Here is a 21399-nt window from a genome sequence, read left to right as displayed (position 1 = left end):
GTACAGAGTTGGGTCTACCCACACGACATCCTGATCCCCATTGATGAGATTATCCTCGAGGTACTCGGTGAGCGTGCCAAGCATATGAACGCATGGCCCCAGGGGAATGGGCAAGGCAAAGCGTAAGAAATCGCCTTGCACGCGATCTTCATCTCGACGACACTTGGTGTGCCATTGCCAACCGAGTTCCACATCGGACGGGAATGGCAATGTAAGATACAGTCGCGGGTACTGTTCGAACTCACACCTTGCTAAGATGGATAGTTAGTCTTGTTTATACCGCACGGACTTGCAAAAGGGACATACCGGCCGCTTCATTGAGCCCATCCCAGATATTTCCAGCCGGGAAGTTGAACACAGGGGACGACATTGTCGAAGAAGGCACGGATGCAGGTGTTTGCTCGCAAGACTGTAGAAAATACTGGCGTAGACATTACGACCAGTCAAACACACTAGTAATATACTAGTCTTGCCAGTCCGCTTTGGCGGTGATTCGTCGTGCAAAGCGCAGTGGCACATATCTAAGCGGTTATACAGAGCAGCTGCGCGGGCGGCTCATAAGAGGCTGAATGGCTCGATGGGTCCGCGGAAGGAAGTCATCATGCTAAAGCAACACGCTTTGTTTGATCAGCTATAACCTAGATGCACGCGATGAGTTAGCCAAATGAAAGCGTCTGCGGGAAGCGGAAAGAGTGGGTGGCAATAATCGGGAGCCGCTAGCGTGGAGGACCAGACGTGAGCAAGCGGTCCTACATGACGCTCAAACGAGATGAGTACCCAGCTGAAAGTCACCCGAGATGGATAGGCTATCAGGTATCACAAGAATCAGGTAGGAACGACCTCCTACTAGTGGTAAGTAGTACTTACCAAGGGAGGAAGCACCTGACCCTTGTTATGTAAGGCAGCTCGGCAAGTCGAACATCAACGTTGTCAACGTTGTCGACCATCATCGCATGCCTTCTCCCTATTCCTTCACCTCTCGCTCTGCATACTCCGTATCCATCTGATTCATATGGGTTTCAAATCAAAACCGCTCTACGAGCGGACGTATCCATCGTATGTACTCCAAACATGCTCGCAAGCAGACGGACACCTGATTGTCAAATGCTGTAACGCGTCCACTCTCGGACACTCAATCGTCCCCGCGCACCTCGTTGCCGTTGCACTCGATTTCACGATCTCAGCAACGTCTTTGGAGACATTCCAGGTGTTCCCGTAGGTTCCACATTCGAGAACCGGTGAGTTCCTCGGATTGGGGTCGGCTATGCGCTCATACGCAACCTACGTAGACTTTACCTTCACCATACGGCTGTCCATGCGAACATCCAAGCGGGTATAAACGGGAGCAAAGACGAGGGGTGCTACAGTGTCGTGCTATCGGGCGGGTACGAGGATGACAAGGATGAAGGGGACCGTTTGTGAGTGTCTCTCCTCCCCTTGCTGTGAACCCCACTGAAAACGAGTTCTTCTTCGCGTATAGTACATACACTGGATGTGGAGGTCGCGACAAGGCGGATGGTGAGAAGGTATGTTGTCGCTTCACGCGTGCGTCCACTACAACCCCTCATCATTATCCTCCCAGCCCAGAGACGGGCCTCAAACCTGCGATCAAACCTTCGACAACTCCAGAAACCAGTCACTCCGCCTCTCTGCGCACAATAAGAGACCAGTACGCGTAATCAGGGGTTACAACTCGGACTCGGACTACGCGCCTCTTGAAGGCTTCCGCTATGATGGACTGTACGAGGTAGAGCAGGTAAGTACACATTCGACGTAGCGCCGTCCACACGCCTTAACTGCGTAAGCCTTTTCCACAGGCATGGATGGCCACAGGCAAGAGCGGTTTCAAAGTGTGCAAGTTTATCCTCAGTGTACGTTCTGCCTCACCATTGTTCTTCCACCACTGTCCCTGAGATCTGCAACCAGCGCCTACCCAACCAACGCCCCATCCCGCGCCGATTCCAACCAATACCCCTCGACGTTGATCTATCTCAATGGGAGGAGCCCCAACACTTCTGGGGCAACTGCGCCGGACCTGATCACAGTGGCTCCGGTCAGCGTGACGGACCCCGCTTGCCTAGGCTGAACGAAAGGAGGAAGGCACAGGAGCGCACCAATGCCAGCGCAGGCCCGTCCCGTCCACCCGCGCTCGTTCAGAGACCACCGCCCTCGCCGATACCCCCCACGACGAACAGCGCCCTTGCCCGCGCACGGCACACGGCTGCCCAGGCACAGACATCGACGGACGCCCCAGTGTTCAGCGTCGATGATATCCTCGCGGAGTGGTCTGCGCCAAGGGGTGTGCACCGCCCTCCGGCTCCGACTCAGGCCCCGAGTGCTGCCTACAAATCGAGTGCGTCTGCTTCGTCTCATCTCCCACCCCGTTTGAATGGAAGTCTTCTGCACAACGCGACCGGACCCCCGCGACGTCCCTTTGTGACCTTGCCTGGGGCCGCGGCACATCCACTTGCGGCCGAGACCAGCCTTCCGCGATCACCGGGTCCGGTGCCTGTTGTCCGCCGTACGCGACCTGCGGATACGGTTGTGGATGACAACGACTTTAAGGCACTGAAACGCGCAAAAGTTGCCCCGGGCCTGGACGTGGAAGGGAGTCCGACTAAGAGCCCACTGCAGCGCGCGTGTTCGAGACCTCCATTGACGACCCAGTCCTTAAAACAAGAGAAGTCTACGAGCGTACCACGGTCGGGCGGAGACGAGTCCTCTGTTATCGACTTGACATTTTCTGACGAGGAAGACGTGTGGATAATTGATTGACGTGCTTGATGCAGGTTGAGATTTATGGAGGACTCTATCATCCATGGTGGAATGATTTTTGTAGGAGTATGTTGTAACTGATTGAGCGGTGAGTCACCCTCCCGCTATTATTGCCTAGCCCCCGCTCTTGCTGACCTATATCTCCTTGCAGAGTCGCTACAGTGCTTATTGTTGTACCTTCATGCTTTATGCTTCACTCGCTTTGTCGCATTGCTAAGCGAACTTAATACATGTCTTGCCGGTATATATGGCATGGTAGTGACTTCGCCGCCTGCTTCGTCCCCGTGCTGTTTCATTGTACATGCAAGCAGTGTTGTCATCGTTACATGGGCAACACGACGTGCTCTTCCAGACCCCTTGTTGTAAATGGTCGCTACAGCTCAGTCAGGTGTGTATTCGTGCCGACTCTAGATATAAGTTGCATCTCTGATATGCCCCGTTACAGCAACTCTGACGCACATATTAAGCTATACTCGCGATAGCGCCCCTCCGCCGTAAACCATGGGCAGTGGGGACGTTAGGCCCCGTCTGGGTTTGGCCTGCCAAAATCTTCGTACTCTCCCCGTGAATGGGGTTGATGGGAGTGGGGCGTGAGTGGCTACGAAGGCGTTTGGGAACAATCCTAGCTCACTCCCAATCCTACCCCAAGGGCTAAACGGGGCCCTACTCTTTCGTCATGGTGCGCTATCAGCATTGCCGTCTTATTTCAGCATTACGACCAGTACATGAAGGCTGAATTTTTTGTTCGCTTGTATGGTTGATCAGCACGTAGTCACCCAGTAGAACCGTGAGCAAACGCGGGACGTTTTCCTGGAGGTTGGTCGGCTGTCAACCAAGTCTCAGTCGCATTGAACGGAGAGCTGAAAGCAGCGGCCTGCACTGAACCATCTGATCATACCTGCCACTGCGATATCGGAGGCGAGTTTCGTGTCCTACGAGTCTCAGAGCTTTTGATCTTACAGGCGTCAGTAACCCACTAGTGGTTTCACGAGCCATGGGTTCATGAATATCTTGATAGACTAACCCCTCGCCTGTCCCGTCTACTCCGGGAGCACACGAGCAGCACACAGGAGGTCACTTCCAGCCACTGTCAGCATGCCGCGTTGTGAATTGTGAGGGGCCTATCAACTTGTCCTTGACCTCGTCGTACGCCCGGTCCTGCTGCTTCGGCGATGCCGCGACGGTCCAGCGAGACTGAATCCTCAGGTGCATAGCTCGGAGCTCGGAACGTCTTCGGAAGGGGAGACGTGCCGCTTAGTCCAGCACGCTCTCCGACCACACGCAAATCTGCAGCAAAGGACCTCGGGTGCAGCCATATCTGCCGTGTTGCGACGAGGGGGGCTAGGCTGGATTACATACATGGGTACGCTGGGCTTTGCGTACACTGTGCTGGTCCTTAGGATGCTCCTCCCCAACCGAAGCCATCGTCGCGGGAGGGCAGCGCAACAAACGAAGCGGGGGCCACATCCTGGTTGCGAAGCCGTGCGCAGTGGTTGCCGAGAGTAGGAGAGATCCGTGCGAGGCGTGCATTCTGGAAGGGGTGGGGCGTCGCGTCCAGTCTCTGCTTGAGACTCGGCTGCCTTCTCCGTCTCGAGATCCCACCCCGGATCCGATCGACTCTCACAGTCGGTTCCCATTAGAAGCACGAGTTGACCGGGATGGCACGTCGTTGTGCGGTGCGGTGCGGTGCCGATGCCGGTGTCGTCCCTCGGGTGCACTGGAACTTGCGCGCGGCCAGACACGTCCACGGCACTGGTTTCTTCGCTGACTTGCTCTCCTGTTCTGTTCTCCGCGAGTGCACAGCGGAGGCACAAGGAGGTCATACATCCATCGTAGAGAATTAGAGTAGGGGCGCAGGACGATAGGACACGCGCACGGCAAACAAGCACCGATTGGCACATACTGCCCCGTGCCCCGGTGCACATCGACGTCAAGCATGCAGCTCGCACACTTACGCACACAAATGACTAAAACCCAAAGAAAACGCGCGGAGCGTATGGTATACACAAGCGACATCCAGATAAGGTACACACGAGAAGGCGATAATCTACACAGGTATATCGATCCTGCAGCAGGAGCGAGATGAGCGACGTGCGCTACTATGGGCTGCGACAAGAAAGAGACAGAGACGGGAACGATGCGTGTTTTGTACGCGACAGAGCAATGCGACGAGTGGGGTGGGGTGGTGGCGATGGTATGGTGTATGCGCGTACGTGCGTACGCGGGCCGAACGTCCAGGATGCGATACGATACGACAGAGACGAATAAACAAGAGAGAGCCTGCACGCCGGGACGCGGACGTCAGCCGAGCGCGTGCCCGAGCGTGACGCTCCCCTCGACGAGCCGCGGCGGCGCGAACTCCGCCAGCTCCAGCGTCTGGGCCTGCGCCGCGAACGGCGCACAGTGCTGCGGGGTCGGGCTGGCGGGCCCGGCGTACGCGATGGAGGACGGGGGAGGGAAGCACGGCGCGCACCCCGTCGGCGACTGCAGGCACTGGAGGAAGCTCGCGTGCCACGCGCACCCCGTCGGGCTCGCCGGCGTCGACGGGAGCGAGAGCGGGAGCGAAAGTGAGAGAGGGGGCGAGAGCGAGAACGACGCGCCGGGAGACGGGGACGAGGACGCGGCGAGCTCGGGCGTGGACGGGTAGTCCGGGAGCGCCATGGCGAAGTCCTGCTGCAGCGGGAGCGCGTACGCGGGCGTGGGGGTCGGCGGGGCGGGCGACGGCGACGGGGAGGACGACTCGGCGCGGAGCGCGGGGTCGAGCCACGGCATGCACTCCGCGTGCGCGTACTGCATCTGCATGGGCATCGGTACCGGCACTGGGGCCTGCACATCTATCTGCATCTGCATCGGGTCGAAGCCCAGGCCCATGTCCGGGTAGAGCATCTGCGTCTGCGTCTGCGGGTGCGGCGCATAGAACTCCTGCGGCGGACTCGCGACCTGCACGGGCGTCGCCTGGCGCAGCCATGGCTGGTACGCAAAACCCATCGCGCGCGAAAGGGGAAGGAGCGCAACTGCCGGCGCCGCCCAGTCCGCGCGGCGCGCGCGGTCGACGGGCGTCCCGCGGCCCATGAACGGCACGCCGTTCCTCGCCGTCTGCTCCGGGACGCACTCGAGCGCGTACACGGGCACCGTCGCGAGGCGCGGCAGGCGCGGGGCCCCCCGAACGCCTGTGCGCCGGGGCTCCAGCCGGTGTGCGCGCCGCCGTCGTCGTCGAGGGGGTGGAGGCCGTCGTCGTGCGTCTGCGCGTGCGCGTCGAAGAGGAGGTCGTCGTCGTCTTCGGCTTCGGACTTCTCCTCCTCGTCCTCGTCCGAGTCCCAGTCGCTCGAGTATCCCGCGTCCATGTCCGTGTCCCCATCTGCATCGACACGCGCCGCTGCGGCGCACGACGAGGGCGTGTAGAGGGTGAACGAAGCGACCGGGGATGGAGGGACGTCAGAGTCGGAGGCAGTGCTGTGCGCTTGCGGATACAGCCGCTGCGCAGTAAGCGCCTCTGCGTGGATGACGGCCTCGTAGATCTCGCGGTACGTGTCCTTGCTGCGAGGCGCGAAGAGCTGGTCAGCATGAGAGAAGATACCGATGCAAAGGAACCAGAAGGAAGTCGTTGCCGTAAACAGGCACCGGTGGAGCGAAGGTAGAGCGGCGGGAAGGGAACTCACAGGTACTCGACACGCTCCTGGCACGCTAGTTTCCACAAACCGGTATCGGCCGTGTCAGGCCTGCGCTCGCGGTGGGGGAGCTTGAGGCGGTGGAATGGGCAGATGGTGGGCTCGGCGGCCTCTTCGGGCTCGGTGTTTGGTGCCACAGAGTGAGCAGGGCGCTCCGTGAAGGAAGGTGCAGGGAGAGGCGCAACTTCCGTATTTGGGACGACATCGGGCACAGGGTGGGCAGGTGTCTTCGGACGAGGGGTGGGAGGACGGTCGGGTCGTAGTCGCTCATCCGAAGCAGGGGATTCTGATGGGCGAGGGGTGGCGGGGGCAATGGCGGAGAGCAGGCGTCCCTCCTAATGAAAGGTGTTTGTTCACGATGAACAAAGAAGAGATGGAGATGACTCACGGTGGTAGCACGATGCGTCCCACGTTGCCTTCCGGCAGGAGGTTCTCGGGCGGCAGGAGATTCATTGTCGGACAAGGAGGTCAGAAGCCGCTGCCGCTTCGCGTAGCGCAGCTGCCTGGGTGTCTGGAATACGGAGTCTCCATGTTTATCAACAGATACAAGCTGGTACGCGAGGCGATCTACAGGATCAGCGGGGTTCTGAGAACGCTTTCGCTTTGTTCCTGCTAGAACAGGAGTGGCGGAGTCCGGATGGGGGACGAGGAGAGAGATCTGCTTCCTTGCCGATACTTTGTTGTTTCCAGAAGACGAGGAGGAGGCTGTGCTGGTGTCGCTACTGCTCACGCGAATACGGGTGTGGTGGTATGAGTGACGTTTACGGGACGGGTGATTGGAAGCGGCATGTACGCCGGATTTGGACTGACGGGTGAAGGAGGCGACGATGACAGACGGATCGGCGCCTTGGGGGCTGCGGGAGATGGAGGGGCGGCGAGTGACGGCAGTCTGGGTGTGCGTAAGGAGGTAGGAGGATCGGGAGAGGGTTGTCTGACGGCGGACGCGTATGCGAGTCGAGCGTCTGGGGCCGTCTCCAGGTGGTGGTGGGTGGACGGCGAGCGCCATGATGGAGGGAGAGAGGGGCGAGGCTGTGGATAGGCGAGGACTTGGGGATTGTTGTGTGGCCCTGAGATGGGCTGTTGCTGGAATGTCTTGGGCTCTGACAGACGGGCTGGGGCACACACTGTAAAAGGCATGGTGACGAGCACTGCGGTGAGTAGCGGGTCAGGCGAGGCAGGGGAAAGAAGGTTACGTTGGATATATTGGGGACGGCCGAGTTGAGAAGAGGAAGAGCCGGGAGGATGGAGACGGAAGCGGATGTCAGTGCGAGATCGGATATCGATGATGCTCGTTCCGACATTAATGGCGTCCGCGACTTGGAAGTCTGCCTTGGCCAGCAAGCTACAATCACCGCCACGTACCCTCCTCACGTAAGCTGCCCACGCCTCCCCTAAACCCACACGTGACCCCCGTCCCCGCGCACGGACCACCCTTCGGCGCTCCCTGCACGGATAGGGCTGCCGGTTAGCCATTCCCCGTGTCCGAGCAGCGAAAAGAAGCCTGCTTTTGTGCGACCTGCGAGCGGCCGATCGCTGCACGGAATCTGCCTCTGGGTCCCCCCTGCTCAGAATGGAAAGCCCTGTACAAAACTCCTGATCGCTCGCTAAATGTATTGTGTACCTCGTCCCCTCACTCGATCAATATCAGCCGCCAAAAGGTACTACATATTCTTGCTGCGCACCTCGTGCTAGCCCAGGAACATCCACAAAGTCTAGACTCCATCTTCGCAAGTCAGCCAGACCAGCATACCTCGACATTGCTCCACTTCCTATCGAACGCCCTCATCCAAGTGCATTGACGTTATACATAGATTCCGGTTCCCTGATCTGGGTGCGCTGCAAACCAGCTAACCCATATCCGGCCGTTCTCCTCGCGAGATACGAACGCAGCCCAAGCCTCTCGGCATCCATTGCGGTTCGCGTCCCTCAACAACGTCCCCATGGCAAATTTCCCAACCAGCCTTCATTCTCCCCGGGCATGTCGGCACTACCCCCCTCGACCCTGTCCGGATCGTTCGACTCGAGCGAGGCTGTATAGGAACCACCTGCGCCGTACAAAGCCTTGTGGCCGTCGTACGACCGGGCCCTTCTCTGGGCTTCCCATCTGAATGTTGCGGTGACATCCTGATGCTGCACGTTCGCAGAACCCGTCCGTCCACCACGACGTCCAAGTGCGCGTTCGACGTCGCGGGCGATCACGCTATATACACAGCATGCGCTTAGGTCTCAGCAGTTCTGTCGATGCGCTCTGTCAGGACGAAATGATGCACACGCCTCCCCCTGCCTTCAATCGTCTCCCGTCGCCTGATGACAACGATCTCCCGCCCCAACGTATCACGGCACATCACGTACGAGGGCTCGCACAGGAAATGCGCCAGCGCAGTTTTGCCAGCTTCCCCGTTCCTGTTCCCATGCCGGGCGTCGTACAACGGCGGCCTTGTGCGATCGTAGAACGGCCTTGTGCGAATCGATGCGGTCCACCGTCTCACTTCGATATCCATCGCGCACTGCGACCAGCCCGGCTGGGCAGGTATGTACTGGATTCTGACGTTCGCAATCCCATATCCTGACTGGTGGCACCCTAGGCTCGCCTCTATTCAGATTGGGCCCTCCCGTCCCAGCCACGCTCAAGCTCCACTGACGACGACGACTGTCACCGGGGGCATTGAGCTATAGGATGCCGTGGCTTATCATGCAGGCATCGTGACTCTTCGCGTCCCACCTCAATCCCGCACCTGCCCACCCTGCACAATTGAGTATATTACACGGTTTTATCGAAACTCACAAAGGGGGTTGGGATGGGACGCCCAACCAGGTGATGATTATATATCAATTTTGGGGTGACGATGGATTCACAATGGGACACGGCGTGCCACAGGTCGACGCCCCCGGTGTATGTATGTATGCGCACGCCCCGCAGCCCCGGTCCGGGAGCATTCACGAACCACCGCGTACAGCCCTGATCTCCAGGAGCGCGAGTCCATCTGTCGATGCCGACAGGCCCATCGGGCACGGAAGGTGATCCCGTCAGTCAGTACGCTTCGTGGCCCTGGATCCTGGCTCCATCGCTCGTTTTGGAAGCCAGCCGGGCTGCTTCTGCACAGGCTTCGGCTATACAGTATGTATCGGGGACGCCTCGGGCTTGTTGCAGCAGTGCGAGCCCGCTCGTCCAACAATGATAGATCGGCGCTAATTTGTTGCCAGGAATCGCGCAAGGCGTGCACGTTCGAGCTGCCCGCGAGAGCCTGCTCGCGGTCTGCGCTGGGTCTATTTACAGATATAGGCGTATAGCTCGCGGCCGGGAAAGATGCCACTGAAACGCGTATCATGGAGCGGGGGGACCGATCGCAGAATTCGTTGGGGAGGACGACGGGGGTTCGACACGTCTGCGGCATGAACCTCAGCCCGCCCCTGCTGCTGTACCGCGGGCCATCGCCGTCGTCCAGCCTGCGTCGGGAGATCCGCAGATGAGCGCACAGCGGTCGACGGACGGCCAAAGTCGAAGGAAGACTCACGAGACTCCACAACCCTCCTCCACCTCTCTGTCCACCGGTCTCACCTCGAAGGGTGCACCGTCGTTGGAGCGCACGACGCGAAACGCGACGAAGCGGTTCTGCGTGAACCTCCGCAGGAGGAGCGCAACGACCTCAAGGCTCGACCCCGGTGCGAGGGCACGCGCGAATGTGGATGCGACGTCGACCAGCGTGCGGTCTCTGTACGAGTGCCCTGCGAAGTGGTTGACGGAGAGCGGGTGGGGCGCGTCCGGGAAGTCGAGGTGGACGCGCAGGACGCGGAGGGACCTGAGGGGCATAAGCGTGTCTGCAATCGCAAGCTGGGATGGTCGCTAGCCGTCAATACGGGGCTCTTCCTCTTCAGAGGCGGGTATAGAAGCGAGGACAGAAAGAGCGGGGACAGAAAGAGCGGGGACGTACTACTGGCATTGCGTCTGTCGCTCTCCTCCGGTCTCGCAATATAGTCAGGCGGCGGGGTCGGGAACGCCTGTGGGATGAATTGCAATAGCTCCTCGTCGTTGTCGTCGTCCGCGACATACTCGATCTCCAGGGCGTCAGTACGATCCGACGGGCAGCGACGCAAGATACGCAGCATCTCTGACGCGCTCAGGACGGGCGAGCTCCATCCCATCCAGTTCATCGCCTCCGCGTCGTGCGGCAGGTGCAAGTAATGCCTCGGCCAACATCGCAAGGCCAGAGATCGAAGCGTCGTCGGGAGATGAGAATACACTTCATCCTCGGGGTCTGGGTAAGATACTGAGAGGTGGCGCAGACGCTGCCAGGGCAGCGTCGCGCACGGACTCGAGGCCGGCCAGATCGGTTGGCGCCCCGGGGTCTCTTGGGCCGCAAAGTTCAGCTCGAGGGCGATCAAGTTCGGTATTCCGGCAAGAGCGGTGACGCGGGGATTGTGCAGCTCCCCCGCCAAAAGCGCCCAGACTCCCCTTCTGCCCCTCAGCGACACGTCTCGAAGCCGAGGAAACTGCGCGGAGCAAAACACGTCAGAGGGGAGGCACTCGTCCGGGATGGCCAGCGTCGCTAGGGCGTGCTGGATGGATGGTTGTTGCAGCAGCGCTCCGAGTAGCCGGCGCTGCGCGAGGGAGGAGCCCGGATAGTCGCTGTAGGGCCTGGGAGCGCATTCGAGGGAGGTCGGGGATGCCGGTGGCAGCGATGCACGCCGTTCTACCTCGAGAGGGTGCAGGAGGCGACGGTCGAGAGTGCCCGTGATGTGCAGAGCTCGCAGCTGGGGTATCGCAAGAATGGCCTGCATGGCTTCCCAAGGGATCCCGTTCACCTGCGACGCGCTGAGCCTCAGAGTATGGAGTTTGGGCATCTGGGATAGCGTGTCTATGAGTGCGCCGTAAGTCTCTTCAAAGACTGCCGCTGTTTCGACTGCTCCTTCTGTACTCAAATATGGAAAGGTACATTGTAGGTATATAGACCTGTTTCGTAGTCGTGACCGGTCGGATTTCGCTCGTCCAACGCGAGACGAAGGTTCACCTGATGTACGGCCATAATGTCTCAGGGACGAAGTACCTCATAGTGACGGGATGGAGTGAAAGCGCCTGGCAATTTCGAAACAGGATTGGCAGGCTGGCCTCCCTAATCCACCGGCATGTGAACCAGAGTTGGCATAAACTCTTGGCATCTAGGGCGTGTTCTAGGAGTAGAGCCATGCTATCGCTGTCTAGGCGACAAAACGCGTCCGATACCCTGTGAGATTCGCTCTTCGACTTCTGCGACAACTGGCTCTTGTATAGAGTACTAGGAGGCAACTTACGAGCACTCTCCGACTCCATTGCTGGGGACCCACTTGCCAGGGTACCATTCAGCCTCTTGTAGACGAGCTGGCAAAACCGTGAGCATGTTAGTGGGAAAGCTTCTGGAGAGTTCATACGGTCTGTAATCTCACTGTAACGCGTATCAGACGTTTCGGTTACCATGTAATAGCAGGAATTTGTATGTTAGTTCGGCATGGTCCCAATACTAGAGCGTATCCTTCTAAGTAGAGTAGGATTGTGGTTGTCCGGCAGCCTGGCGTCATCATGATCACGATGATACTTACGTTGCCCCTCGACCATTTATTTGGTATTGTTTGTACATGATTCTTGCCTTCCCAGACTCATCACGCCAATGATCTCATAAACAGTGGTGTGCCATGGATATACTCGAAGGATAGCATCATTATATACTGGGCAAACGAGTCGAAGCCTTCGCGGAGGCCGCAACACCTTTGAAGCAGGCACCAGACAGAGGGATTGCGGATCGAAGACTCCGAGCAATGCGTAGGAGCTGCAACAAACCTTCTGGTGCGTGCTGATTGCCCTTGTGATCATCATCGCAGAGAATTCCCATGCTCGAAGACACGACGCGACCTCCAGGCATGCCCAGGCAGAGGACGGCTGGGCCTTCGTAGGGCCCGGGACATACGTCATTTTCTAGACCAGAAGACTGGCGCAGGCCAAGCTGTTGGTGTGCAAGCTTTCACGATGCATGACGAGCGTACCGCACGTTCGTTGTCCTCTGCCTCACTGGGATGTCATCGTGCCCAGTTACTTTGCGCTCTCTGGCATCTTCGGTGAATTCAAGAACTATACGTAGCTGCAAGGTACACCCAACGCCGGAACGCCGGTGATGCATCGTATCGCCGTAGTATATCCACAGCTTGAGTGTCCCGATGGACGGGCCTTCGGGTGTTGTGCAGGACAATGTCATGACACGCGACGTCTTCAATATCTACATCATGCATGGCAGATACAAAGGGATCAAAAACAACAAGTCGGAATATCATTGGCGGATGTGTCCAGATGGAATGACTCGGAGCCTTCAAGTTGGAGATTTCCAAGGAGGACGTCGCCGTGCAGGGTCGATGTTGGGCGGTACTTCATATCGATGTGGGACCAACCAAAGAGACCTGTGTGACCTCAAGATCCAGAGATGATAGCGGTAGAGGCACCCGCTGCGGGACGGAAGACCCTGAGGCTGCTTTTGTTCTGGATAGGGTAAAGTTTGAAAGTCGGAATAATGAACCCGGTGTTTATTAACAGGTTATTAACATGTTAATTAACGGTTCAAAAGCCCAGGGGTCTATCAGCCCGGTTATATATTGTTCAAAAGTCCGGTCGGAGGCTGTAGGCGTAAGATACCGAGTTCAAGGTAGATGGCGAGGTTAATCTCCGTGCCTAAGCCTTGCGCATGCTTTTGTGCGACCCAGATAATGGAGACAAGGATTACAATGAGGATAGGGTAGCAGATTGCGAGCCAGGCAAGATGATAGGACGCGTGGTGATCATCGATTCAATACGACTGTTAATAAACCTCGGCGGCGTTAGAAAATCTTCTTAACAGTTAATAACACAAGAGTTAATAACAGTTATTAATCCCGGTTAGAAACGGCCTGATTCGGGCGCCTGTTCATAACTCTCTGTTCGAAAACGATTCTTTTTCTAACCATACCCTAGTTCTGGAGGCGATTATGACCGTCGTCCACAAGGCCACGAACCAAGGCGCTCGGCCAGCCCAAAGTGGCAATAACAAAGACGGATATGAGCACCAGCGGCCCGTCCGCAAGTTCGAGACTCGCCCGCGTAAATCATTTGCGCTCGCTGGCTCGATGGAACTTCGGCGGTGCGGCGATGAGAGGTACTCCACAGGAAAGAATGCTTGCATCCTGGGCGCGGCATTATAAAATGAGGTATCATTGGAATGGTATGCAACAGTGGTGCGCAATTGTACAATGAATGACGGGTACAACAACAGGATGCAACTAGTACAATTGCAGATTGCAGAGTCCATGAGATGATCTGATGTACGGGAGGACGGTTTATTCCGAAAGGAAACGCGCGCATAGCAGGCTGAGGAAAGAGAGTAGGTCAACAAGGAATGGACGGGAGGTTCGTTAAGAACATCATAACGGCGTGTATCAGATGAGGGCGTGAGGAACGTTGTAACGCTATTATGGTATCCGAATATCCAGGTGGGAACGTTGTAGATGGGAGCAGAGGGATCGTAGGTTGGAGATAACGATGACTAGTGTCCAATTCCGCCCAGTGAGATTGATAAGGCAGAAGGGACCAAGGCGGTGGAATGTGACGATGGCGAGACGACGAACACCGCTTAACGCACGCTATACGTGCTATCATTTACAAGCCATAGAGGACCGGCGGTGGAGTTGCTTGGGCGGTGCGGAAGGACGACGACGACGGCGCCCAGCTCTAATCGCAGTCAACAGTCAGCTCCCAGGACCACAAGCATGATCACATCTAGACACTCACTCTGCGCGCGACACGGTCAGCGTGTGTCTGCCACGGCAGCCTCCCGTGAGAGCTGCTGCTGTCTAGCCCGAGCGCGTCGAGGTCCTCTTTACTCTTGATGGTGACACTCACTCGCCGCGCGTGTCCCACGCGCTGGTTCTTCGGCGGCACGTACGGAAACTCGGTTTCAGGTGCAGGAGGGGCCGCTGCGACGGAAAATGAAGACGTCCTCTGCGTTGCGGACACCTCCGCTGGACGGAAGGGGTGATTCGGCGGTCGTTCCATGGACTGCCTTGGCCGAGGTTCTCCGAACGCGAGGTCGAACGTAGGCTGAGGTCCAGCAACAGGGGAGAACATAGGTTGTTGACCGGCGCCCGAGTCCGCCAGGCCCACTGGCACGACTCCCTGCCACGTCGGGGGGTTGAAGGCGAAAGGCGTAAATGTCATGCCCGCGGGGGGCGTGAAAGGTATTGGCCATGTCTCCCAAGGGTTCGTGAAAACCACGGGTGGCTGTGGTCCGGACAGTGGGGGCGCGGGAGGCTGGGGGATAGAGGGGGCCATCGGCTGCGGCTGCCCAACGTTGAAGTAGAACATACCGTTGTGCAGCATCGCTCCGCGAGGAACAGTATCAGGCTGCGAAGGAGGAGGGTGGATGGCCGTATAATGCTGGACGGGTGATGCTTGAGGCGAGCTGGAGATGTACGGCTCGGGATGCTTATATGGGCAAAGCGGTCCTCGACGGCAGTTAGGCCAAGCAAGGCAGGGTGTGTGCGCTGCAACTGTTCGAGATACACGTACATTAGGGACATATGAGCTCATCGGACCACTGCATCTTGGATCACTCACACATATGAGCCGCAACCGGATGCAGATATTGGCAGTCTTGGACGTGGCACAGGCCCTGGATGTAGGCCCAGCAGTGGCTATGTTTACTACCGGCCTTACCGCGTTCGTTGCGCTTCGCGGTTGCCGTCGACGATGGACCCCGACGTGAGAACCGCACGTCATTCTTCGCGAATTCTGCCAGCGTGAGATCGTGTATACTAAGAAGTCGCTATGAGTACGTTAACAGCGAATGTTCGTTGTCGTATAGCACGTACTAGTTACAGTCCTCGCCTAGAGGGCACCAACCACGACTCTTCAAGAAGTGTCTACATAATGTGGTCCGCCACGACAAAGGCCTGTACTTCATCCTAGAAGGTGGCAGGCTCGTGTCCACTGCAGTGGTCGACGTGCCCCAGTTATATCCGAAGTGATCGGAGCTCGCATTCGTCACAGGAGAAATAGTGGGCCACAGCGAAGGAGAGAATGTTGTTGACGAGAACTGGTCATCGGCACTTCGTTGGCTGAGCTGTCAGATAGGCATAGTGGCGTCAGCACGAGGAAAGCCTGACTGTGTCTTTTTCTATCCTCACCGAAGGCTGGAGTAACGGACTAATGATGTTCGTTTGGATGGATTCGGGGGATACGTGGATGTAGTTGCATTTGTCGCCCTGTGGACAATGACCAAGCGCGTAGTTGCGGCAGAGTTTGGCTAGAAGGCGTTAATTGCTCGCTCGGGATCAGACGAGAGAGTAACGAGTACGTACTTCGGAAACGTCCACGGCGAGTCGCCATCGCAGGTAAGGTATGGATGGGAAGGGAAGGGAGGGAGGGAAAGGACTATTGTCAGCGTACGCTGCGCGCCTGATGCCTATAAGTATCGTCCTGAACAAAGTGAAAGAGTCGGATATGCATCTCTCCTGCCATGCGCACGTGCTACTCACGCGAAAAAGTAAAGCTAAAGCTCCGGCTGTGACTATGCGGCCCCATGCGTACCGTCAAAGCGTATTATCACGGCCACCTATTATGAAGGTCCCTCCGGCGCAAAGCAAGAGAAAGGCCCGAGATTAAGTTACACGGGGCTGTACAGCGGATCGAGACGAGACCGTTGACGAATGCGAAGCCCGGCAGAGAGGGGAAAATTTCATGCTGGTGCCCAGGAGAGCGAGACGAACAGCCATTTGCACAGGAGAGAGCGGGGGTAGTCATCTACCTTGGGGCGAGCCATGAAAAGCTCTGCTAACACCACGAACACGCCGTCTACACGAGTACTTGAGATTGACCTAATACGGTGGCCTCGAGGTAGTATTTTGCTGATGTAAGCACATCGCAAGGCACAGCCGCCCAGCCTCATTCCCCGAGTCAAGGCTTCGGCTGAGCTCCGGCAACTCTATCCGACGCCCTTACCCGTGTCGTCAGCCGCGCAGTAGGCAGCCACATACCCACCCAAAGCCAGCACAACTCACGCCTCGTTGCACCCTATGAGCGATCGAATAAACGGAGCGACGATATGACCGACTCTGCACATCGGTGTCGAACAGTGATTCGCAATACATATGTGGCCCCAATCTCCGTCACTCCCGTAGGTGACACATCGTCATCGAGGGCCTCTCGAGCTGGTCGCAGCAAAAACCTCCGAACGTTCAAGAAGGCATGTTGCGCCGAATTTCGGGTGCCTACGGTGCCGCGGTGAGTCCGCTCCCTTCGGGAGTGATTAGGAAGATCGGCGAGGGTGGGACCGTGGTGGAGTTGGGACTTCACGAAACTTCCAGCACTTCTAGATGCTGAGTGTAACGCATGCTCTACCATGATGAGGGCGAAGCGATACTGATAGTGTCCGCGAGATTCCGCTTACAGGCACGGATGGACCAACAATGTAGTCTCGGCCGTGGTCAGTAATCGTGCAAGCTGAAGTAGTCAGATCAGATCGCACAGGCGGCATGATGGGCGCAAACCCGTTCCAGGTCGCGTAGCCCGCGTCCTGCGATCCAGCAGACTCCATGGCCTAAGGCTATGCCTAGTACTCTCGAACCATGTTGTCTGTATATATCAGATCCCTCCGAACAGCCCGCAAGGAAGCATTAGTCCTGCGGGGCCCCAAGTCCCTCGATATGGAAGCAATAACGAAGCGCCGTGGACCCTAACCAGCGGGATGGTACTGTTCACTGATTCCACACCAATAACCAATGCCGAATAAGCTCGTCAATCGCCACAAAAGCATAGTAGCCGTAAAATACCCAGCTCACCGTCAAATTGCTACAGATGCCGTAAAGTGAGTGTTCGCAGAGGGGTCGGTGGTGTCATCAGGCGATAGTTCGAGGATGCAGCACACGACTTACTGTGATGGGGTCTGCAATGGTCGGCGACGCACTATCTGATGACGCTTTCGCCATAAGCAAGGGTGGTAGCTACCGCAAAAGCTCATGACTACATGCCGCGCTTGACACAGGAAACCGAATCGATCACGCCAAGCGAATTATAGAGAAGGTGACCTCTGTAGAGCAAATACGGATCTGAACACACGTATGCTAGTAAAACAACATCAAATTGGGGCGAATGGAAGCAAGGAATGACAGTGCTACAGTCTATCCTGCAGCCTCGATTCAGGTCCGAGAGCACACCAGCCAACGGAAGAATGCTTACCGAATGAGCGTACATGGCTTCGACCATCTGTTATACACGGGACATGCAGTTGCGAGTAATATCTACAGAAGAAACCATTACGGTGAGGATGTGAGAAGGCGGTATCAATGGATGAGAATGAAAGAGTCCATGTCTCGACAGCATCGGAATTTGCCACAGCGACGTGAGTAGACGGGAAGCATAACACAGAATAACGTTATGCATAAACAAAGGGAATGTCCGGCAGCATGGTTGCGAGGTATGAAGTGGGCGCGTGGAGTTCGGGCGAACGGATGCAGGGTCGCGTGAGAGTCCAGTCGGGAAGGCATTAAGTGAAACATGTATCATAAGCGAGGCGCTGCAACGGGTGTGAGAGACAGCAGATATCGTGGAGGGCGCGGGACTCACATCGTCAGGAGCACTCAGAGCTGCCGCACGCCGAGTCATAAAGCCAGACCGCTCAGCTCCGCGTTGGGCGGCACACCGGAGAGAACGGCGACACTCTGATCGATACGCATCACCGTGTGGGCAGGCGGCGCCAGTGCAGATTGCCTTATTGAGGAGCATACCGACCGAGAAGTTGCCAGGAAGTCTGCGCCGGGTATCTGGTGGCGTTTGCGGGGCGGTAGAGAAGACATATCCTTGAGTGTCATCATAAGGGGTCACACCATATAGCTTTATTACGCACAGTCTTGAATCACTCACTTCGAACGCTGTCTGGCCTGGGCGATCAAGATCGGAGTGTTAGGGCGTCGTGTGAGCGATCGGGCGGAAGGGAAATAGAATACGTACTCTGCAGCTCTTCCCAACTCCGAGGGTGTTTGCGTTCCATCTGGCCGAGAGCGTTCATCTGCATCTCTTGTCCCCGCGCGGCGGGCGAGAACGTCTAAAGATAGGAAGCTCGGATAAATGACTTCCATGGTCTACATTCAGCCTGCGTACCTGATCAACTGAGGCTAGCTCGTGGTGACCTCGGGAGACATCAGGGACAGCCATGGCATCGCCGTGAGACCATTGCATATCCCTCATAGTCTTCCATGCTGCGACGTTGTCTTGCAAGGCCACATGGCCGGTTGGTCTGGTAGCAAATTTCGGTCAGTATGCCAACGTTGCCCGGACGAAAGACTTACATAGCGTTCATAACTTCGTCATGCGATTGTGATGTACTCGCTCTCGAGTCAGAACGCTCGAGGGTGTTTTGAATGTCATCTATGAGAGGAGAATGTTTATTGGAGCCGTCTGGTGCTGGTGGACAGCGGCGTAAATAGCCAGAACCACTCTGAAAGCCCAGCCACCTACAGTCCATGTAATCGGTGCGGAAGCTCTCGGCTAGCGATGCCACTGCAAGGCGTCAGGAAGGATATGAAGGCAAATCGGGCCAATAACGTACTCAGCGCGTCTCGACGCTCCTCCAGCATGCTCAACTGCTGCCGGGCTTGTGCCTCGGCCTCCAGACAAGAGGTATACCGCGCGAACGACTCCTGGGTCTCCCGTTGTGCGCGAAAGAATGCAGCCCGTGCGCTCGCAAGATTACGCCCTGAATGTGTATAATCAGGCTCAGTGGCTGCAGGCCAGAGGTTGAGCACCACTCACGATTCAGGTTTACTTCGTTTAGTAGAGAATGCGATGTCGCTTGTTCGGCGCCGTCGCCGGGGGTGGTGTCGTCTTCATGAGATTCTTCTGTACAGGATGTTAACGACATATTGAAGATACCAAAAGCTCAAAGATCGCACTTACGCTTCTCGGAGAAGCCTATGCATCCTGCAAGGGAGATTGAAGGAGAGGAGCCGACGGAGAGTTTGGAGGACAACTGCTGGTCCACGCCGCCGCCCGGCCTGTTCTGACCGAGGGCGCGGCGCAAGCGGGGATTGTGTGGAATGCCCGCGGCTTGTCGTTCGATGAACTTGCGCAGGAATGTAAGCTCGATGTTGTCGGGCATGAGGTATGGCGGTCCTTGTATCTCCCCCTTCTGCATGAGCACCTCGAGGTGTGACATGACTTTGTCCTTGAGTTGCTGTAGCCACTCGTGTAGTTCCATATGATCCTGGTCCGCGCGCGCGTCGTAGTCCTGCCGGCGCCGCGCTTTCCGCCAGTATGTCTTCGTAAGCTTCAACGCGCGATTCACCTCGGTGTCCAGCGTGCGGTACCAATCGCTCGCCTGGCGATTCAGTCGGACCGCAAGTACGCCGGGCTGAACGCGAAGCTGTAGGAGACATCGCCCTTCATTGTCGGGAGGTCCAAGAACGCCCTTCTGGCCTTGGTTCCCCCTCGTGGCGCCGCGCGAGACATTTCCGAGCTCCGGCCAAGGCAGATCGTCAGTCAGCATAGCAGAAGGTATATCGTCTTGGGCCGGGATCGTAAGCGTGGCGGACGTGGCGGATGAGTGGAAAGGGACAAGGGCCAGAATGGCGCGGAAGCGGAGAAGAAGTTGGAAGATGGACCTGCCGGTCGACGGTTTTGTGCTAGCCTCGAGTGCTGTGGGAGCGCATCCACGGACCCTTACACTTCTCAGAACGAGTTGATGGTTGGACAGCAACTAGGTATGTGCACTGCCCAGATTTGAGAGACCGATGTAAATGTGGCCGGTGCGATCAATCATGGGAAATGCCTGAAGGAGGGTTTACGGGAGAAGCTTAGCGACGTTTGTCATAATGTCGGATTATTCGTGACCCGCGAGCGCGGAATTCTCCCCATCATGACCGCTTACCTTATGTGGACCGCGACGTGACAGAAGCCGATTCACGACGTCCTCGTCTGGCAGATTGTTGCGAAGTGATGTTGTGTCCATGCCGAAACCATCCTCTCTGCATATACAACACCGACCTGTTCAAACTGAAGAACGGTTGCAGTAGCAGTCGCTGTCATGACTCGATTGGAAGCACCATGAAACGCATGCGACGAGACGGCTCTTCGCTGTTCCCTTGGGTTTTACCCCCGCCCCTATGGCGCACATCTCTACCCCATTCACGTTTGTGGCAACTGTAGCGAGATATCGTGGAAAGACTCAGCGGCCGTCAGTCGGACTCTAGCCGGCGCCCCTTCTCACCCCAACAAATGCATGATGTCCCATCAACGCCAGCATCATCCCCATCAGGTGAGGCTAGTGACGCTGCCGTAGGTCTCCTGGAAGCCAGATCCTCCTTACAGGAGAAATCATGGAACGACAGGCGTGACCTCTGTCCACGGAGGCTTTGATAGCGAGCAAAAAGCGATTGAAGTGGGACTTCAGGTTCAGTGCCTGAGTTGAACTTGGAGCTCGAGTCTTTCAAGCTGGAGCGGTGAGTTTCAGAAGCTTCACCAAGATCAGCTCCAAATTTGAACGCACCAAGAGATCAGCGGCAATCTTATACGCAGTCTCGACAAAACAACATTTGATCCGCCTTGATTGACTGTCTTGCGACACATTCGAGGGTTCGCCGCCGGGCCAACAGCGGCCGAGCGCCTTCGATGCTTGCACAGGTTCGGCGGTAAACGTTCCCACGCCACATTTTTGTACATCGTTCCTGACCTCTGCCACGATGTGCAAGCACGTTACGACTATACTCGCAGCTCACAGCAGGGAGTCTGTTTTTCGTAGAAAGAGTCTGTGTTGAAACTATCTGTGTCTTTAATGCCTTGCAGCACGGCTCGATGCAACGTCCTGGTCGGGAACGTGTCTGACAAAAGCTCGATAAGACGCAATTCTCATCGTATTTTTTCGTGCCGCAGTGTTCCAATTCTGTAAGTTGGTCCGAACCCGGTCGTCGAAGC

General features: G+C 57.0%; 5 protein-coding genes across 5 annotated transcripts; 1 reads left to right on the top strand and 4 right to left on the bottom strand.

Annotated features, from left to right (window-relative positions):
• Positions 1-1012: 1012 nt before the first annotated feature.
• DICSQDRAFT_130286 (uncharacterized protein) lies at positions 1013-2775 on the top strand (the record flags this gene model as incomplete). The annotated part of the gene is made up of 7 exons (XM_007371119.1): positions 1013-1056; positions 1185-1238; positions 1290-1418; positions 1481-1526; positions 1583-1756; positions 1818-1871; positions 1927-2775. The coding sequence occupies 7 exons, from the start codon at positions 1013-1015 to the stop codon at positions 2773-2775; spliced, it is 1350 nt and encodes a 449-aa protein (XP_007371181.1).
• Positions 2776-5076: 2301 nt separating this feature from the next.
• Positions 5077-7449, bottom strand: DICSQDRAFT_175242 (uncharacterized protein; the record flags this gene model as incomplete). The annotated part of the gene is made up of 4 exons (XM_007371118.1): positions 5077-5789; positions 5900-6312; positions 6435-6778; positions 6832-7449. The coding sequence occupies 4 exons, from the start codon at positions 7447-7449 to the stop codon at positions 5077-5079; spliced, it is 2088 nt and encodes a 695-aa protein (XP_007371180.1).
• A 2261-nt stretch (positions 7450-9710) lies between these two features.
• DICSQDRAFT_130284 (uncharacterized protein) lies at positions 9711-12055 on the bottom strand (the record flags this gene model as incomplete). Its single annotated transcript, XM_007371117.1, has 6 exons — positions 9711-9756; positions 9843-9890; positions 9959-10262; positions 10376-11353; positions 11733-11863; positions 12018-12055. The coding sequence occupies 6 exons, from the start codon at positions 12053-12055 to the stop codon at positions 9711-9713; spliced, it is 1545 nt and encodes a 514-aa protein (XP_007371179.1).
• A 1587-nt stretch (positions 12056-13642) lies between these two features.
• Positions 13643-15538, bottom strand: DICSQDRAFT_158045 (uncharacterized protein). Its single transcript, XM_007371116.1, has 4 exons — positions 15306-15538; positions 15052-15248; positions 14227-14984; positions 13643-14166 (listed from the first exon to the last, which is right to left on the bottom strand). The coding sequence occupies exons 1-4, from the start codon at positions 15395-15397 to the stop codon at positions 14095-14097; spliced, it is 1119 nt and encodes a 372-aa protein (XP_007371178.1). The 5' UTR covers positions 15398-15538; the 3' UTR covers positions 13643-14094.
• A 2256-nt stretch (positions 15539-17794) lies between these two features.
• DICSQDRAFT_164012 (uncharacterized protein) lies at positions 17795-19975 on the bottom strand (the record flags this gene model as incomplete). The annotated part of the gene is made up of 10 exons (XM_007371115.1): positions 17795-18007; positions 18058-18254; positions 18338-18371; positions 18442-18535; positions 18592-18727; positions 18780-18858; positions 18949-18990; positions 19040-19186; positions 19243-19329; positions 19387-19975. 9 exons carry the CDS (start codon positions 19973-19975, stop codon positions 18203-18205), a joined length of 1260 nt encoding a protein of 419 aa, XP_007371177.1. The 3' UTR covers positions 17795-18007; positions 18058-18202.
• Between the last annotated feature and the right edge of the window lie 1424 nt (positions 19976-21399).

The sequence above is a fragment of the Dichomitus squalens genome (genome assembly GCF_000275845.1).
Source record: "Dichomitus squalens LYAD-421 SS1 unplaced genomic scaffold DICSQscaffold_89, whole genome shotgun sequence".
Taxonomy (NCBI): domain Eukaryota; kingdom Fungi; phylum Basidiomycota; class Agaricomycetes; order Polyporales; family Polyporaceae; genus Dichomitus; species Dichomitus squalens.
This window is presented reverse-complemented; position numbering and strand designations above follow the sequence as displayed.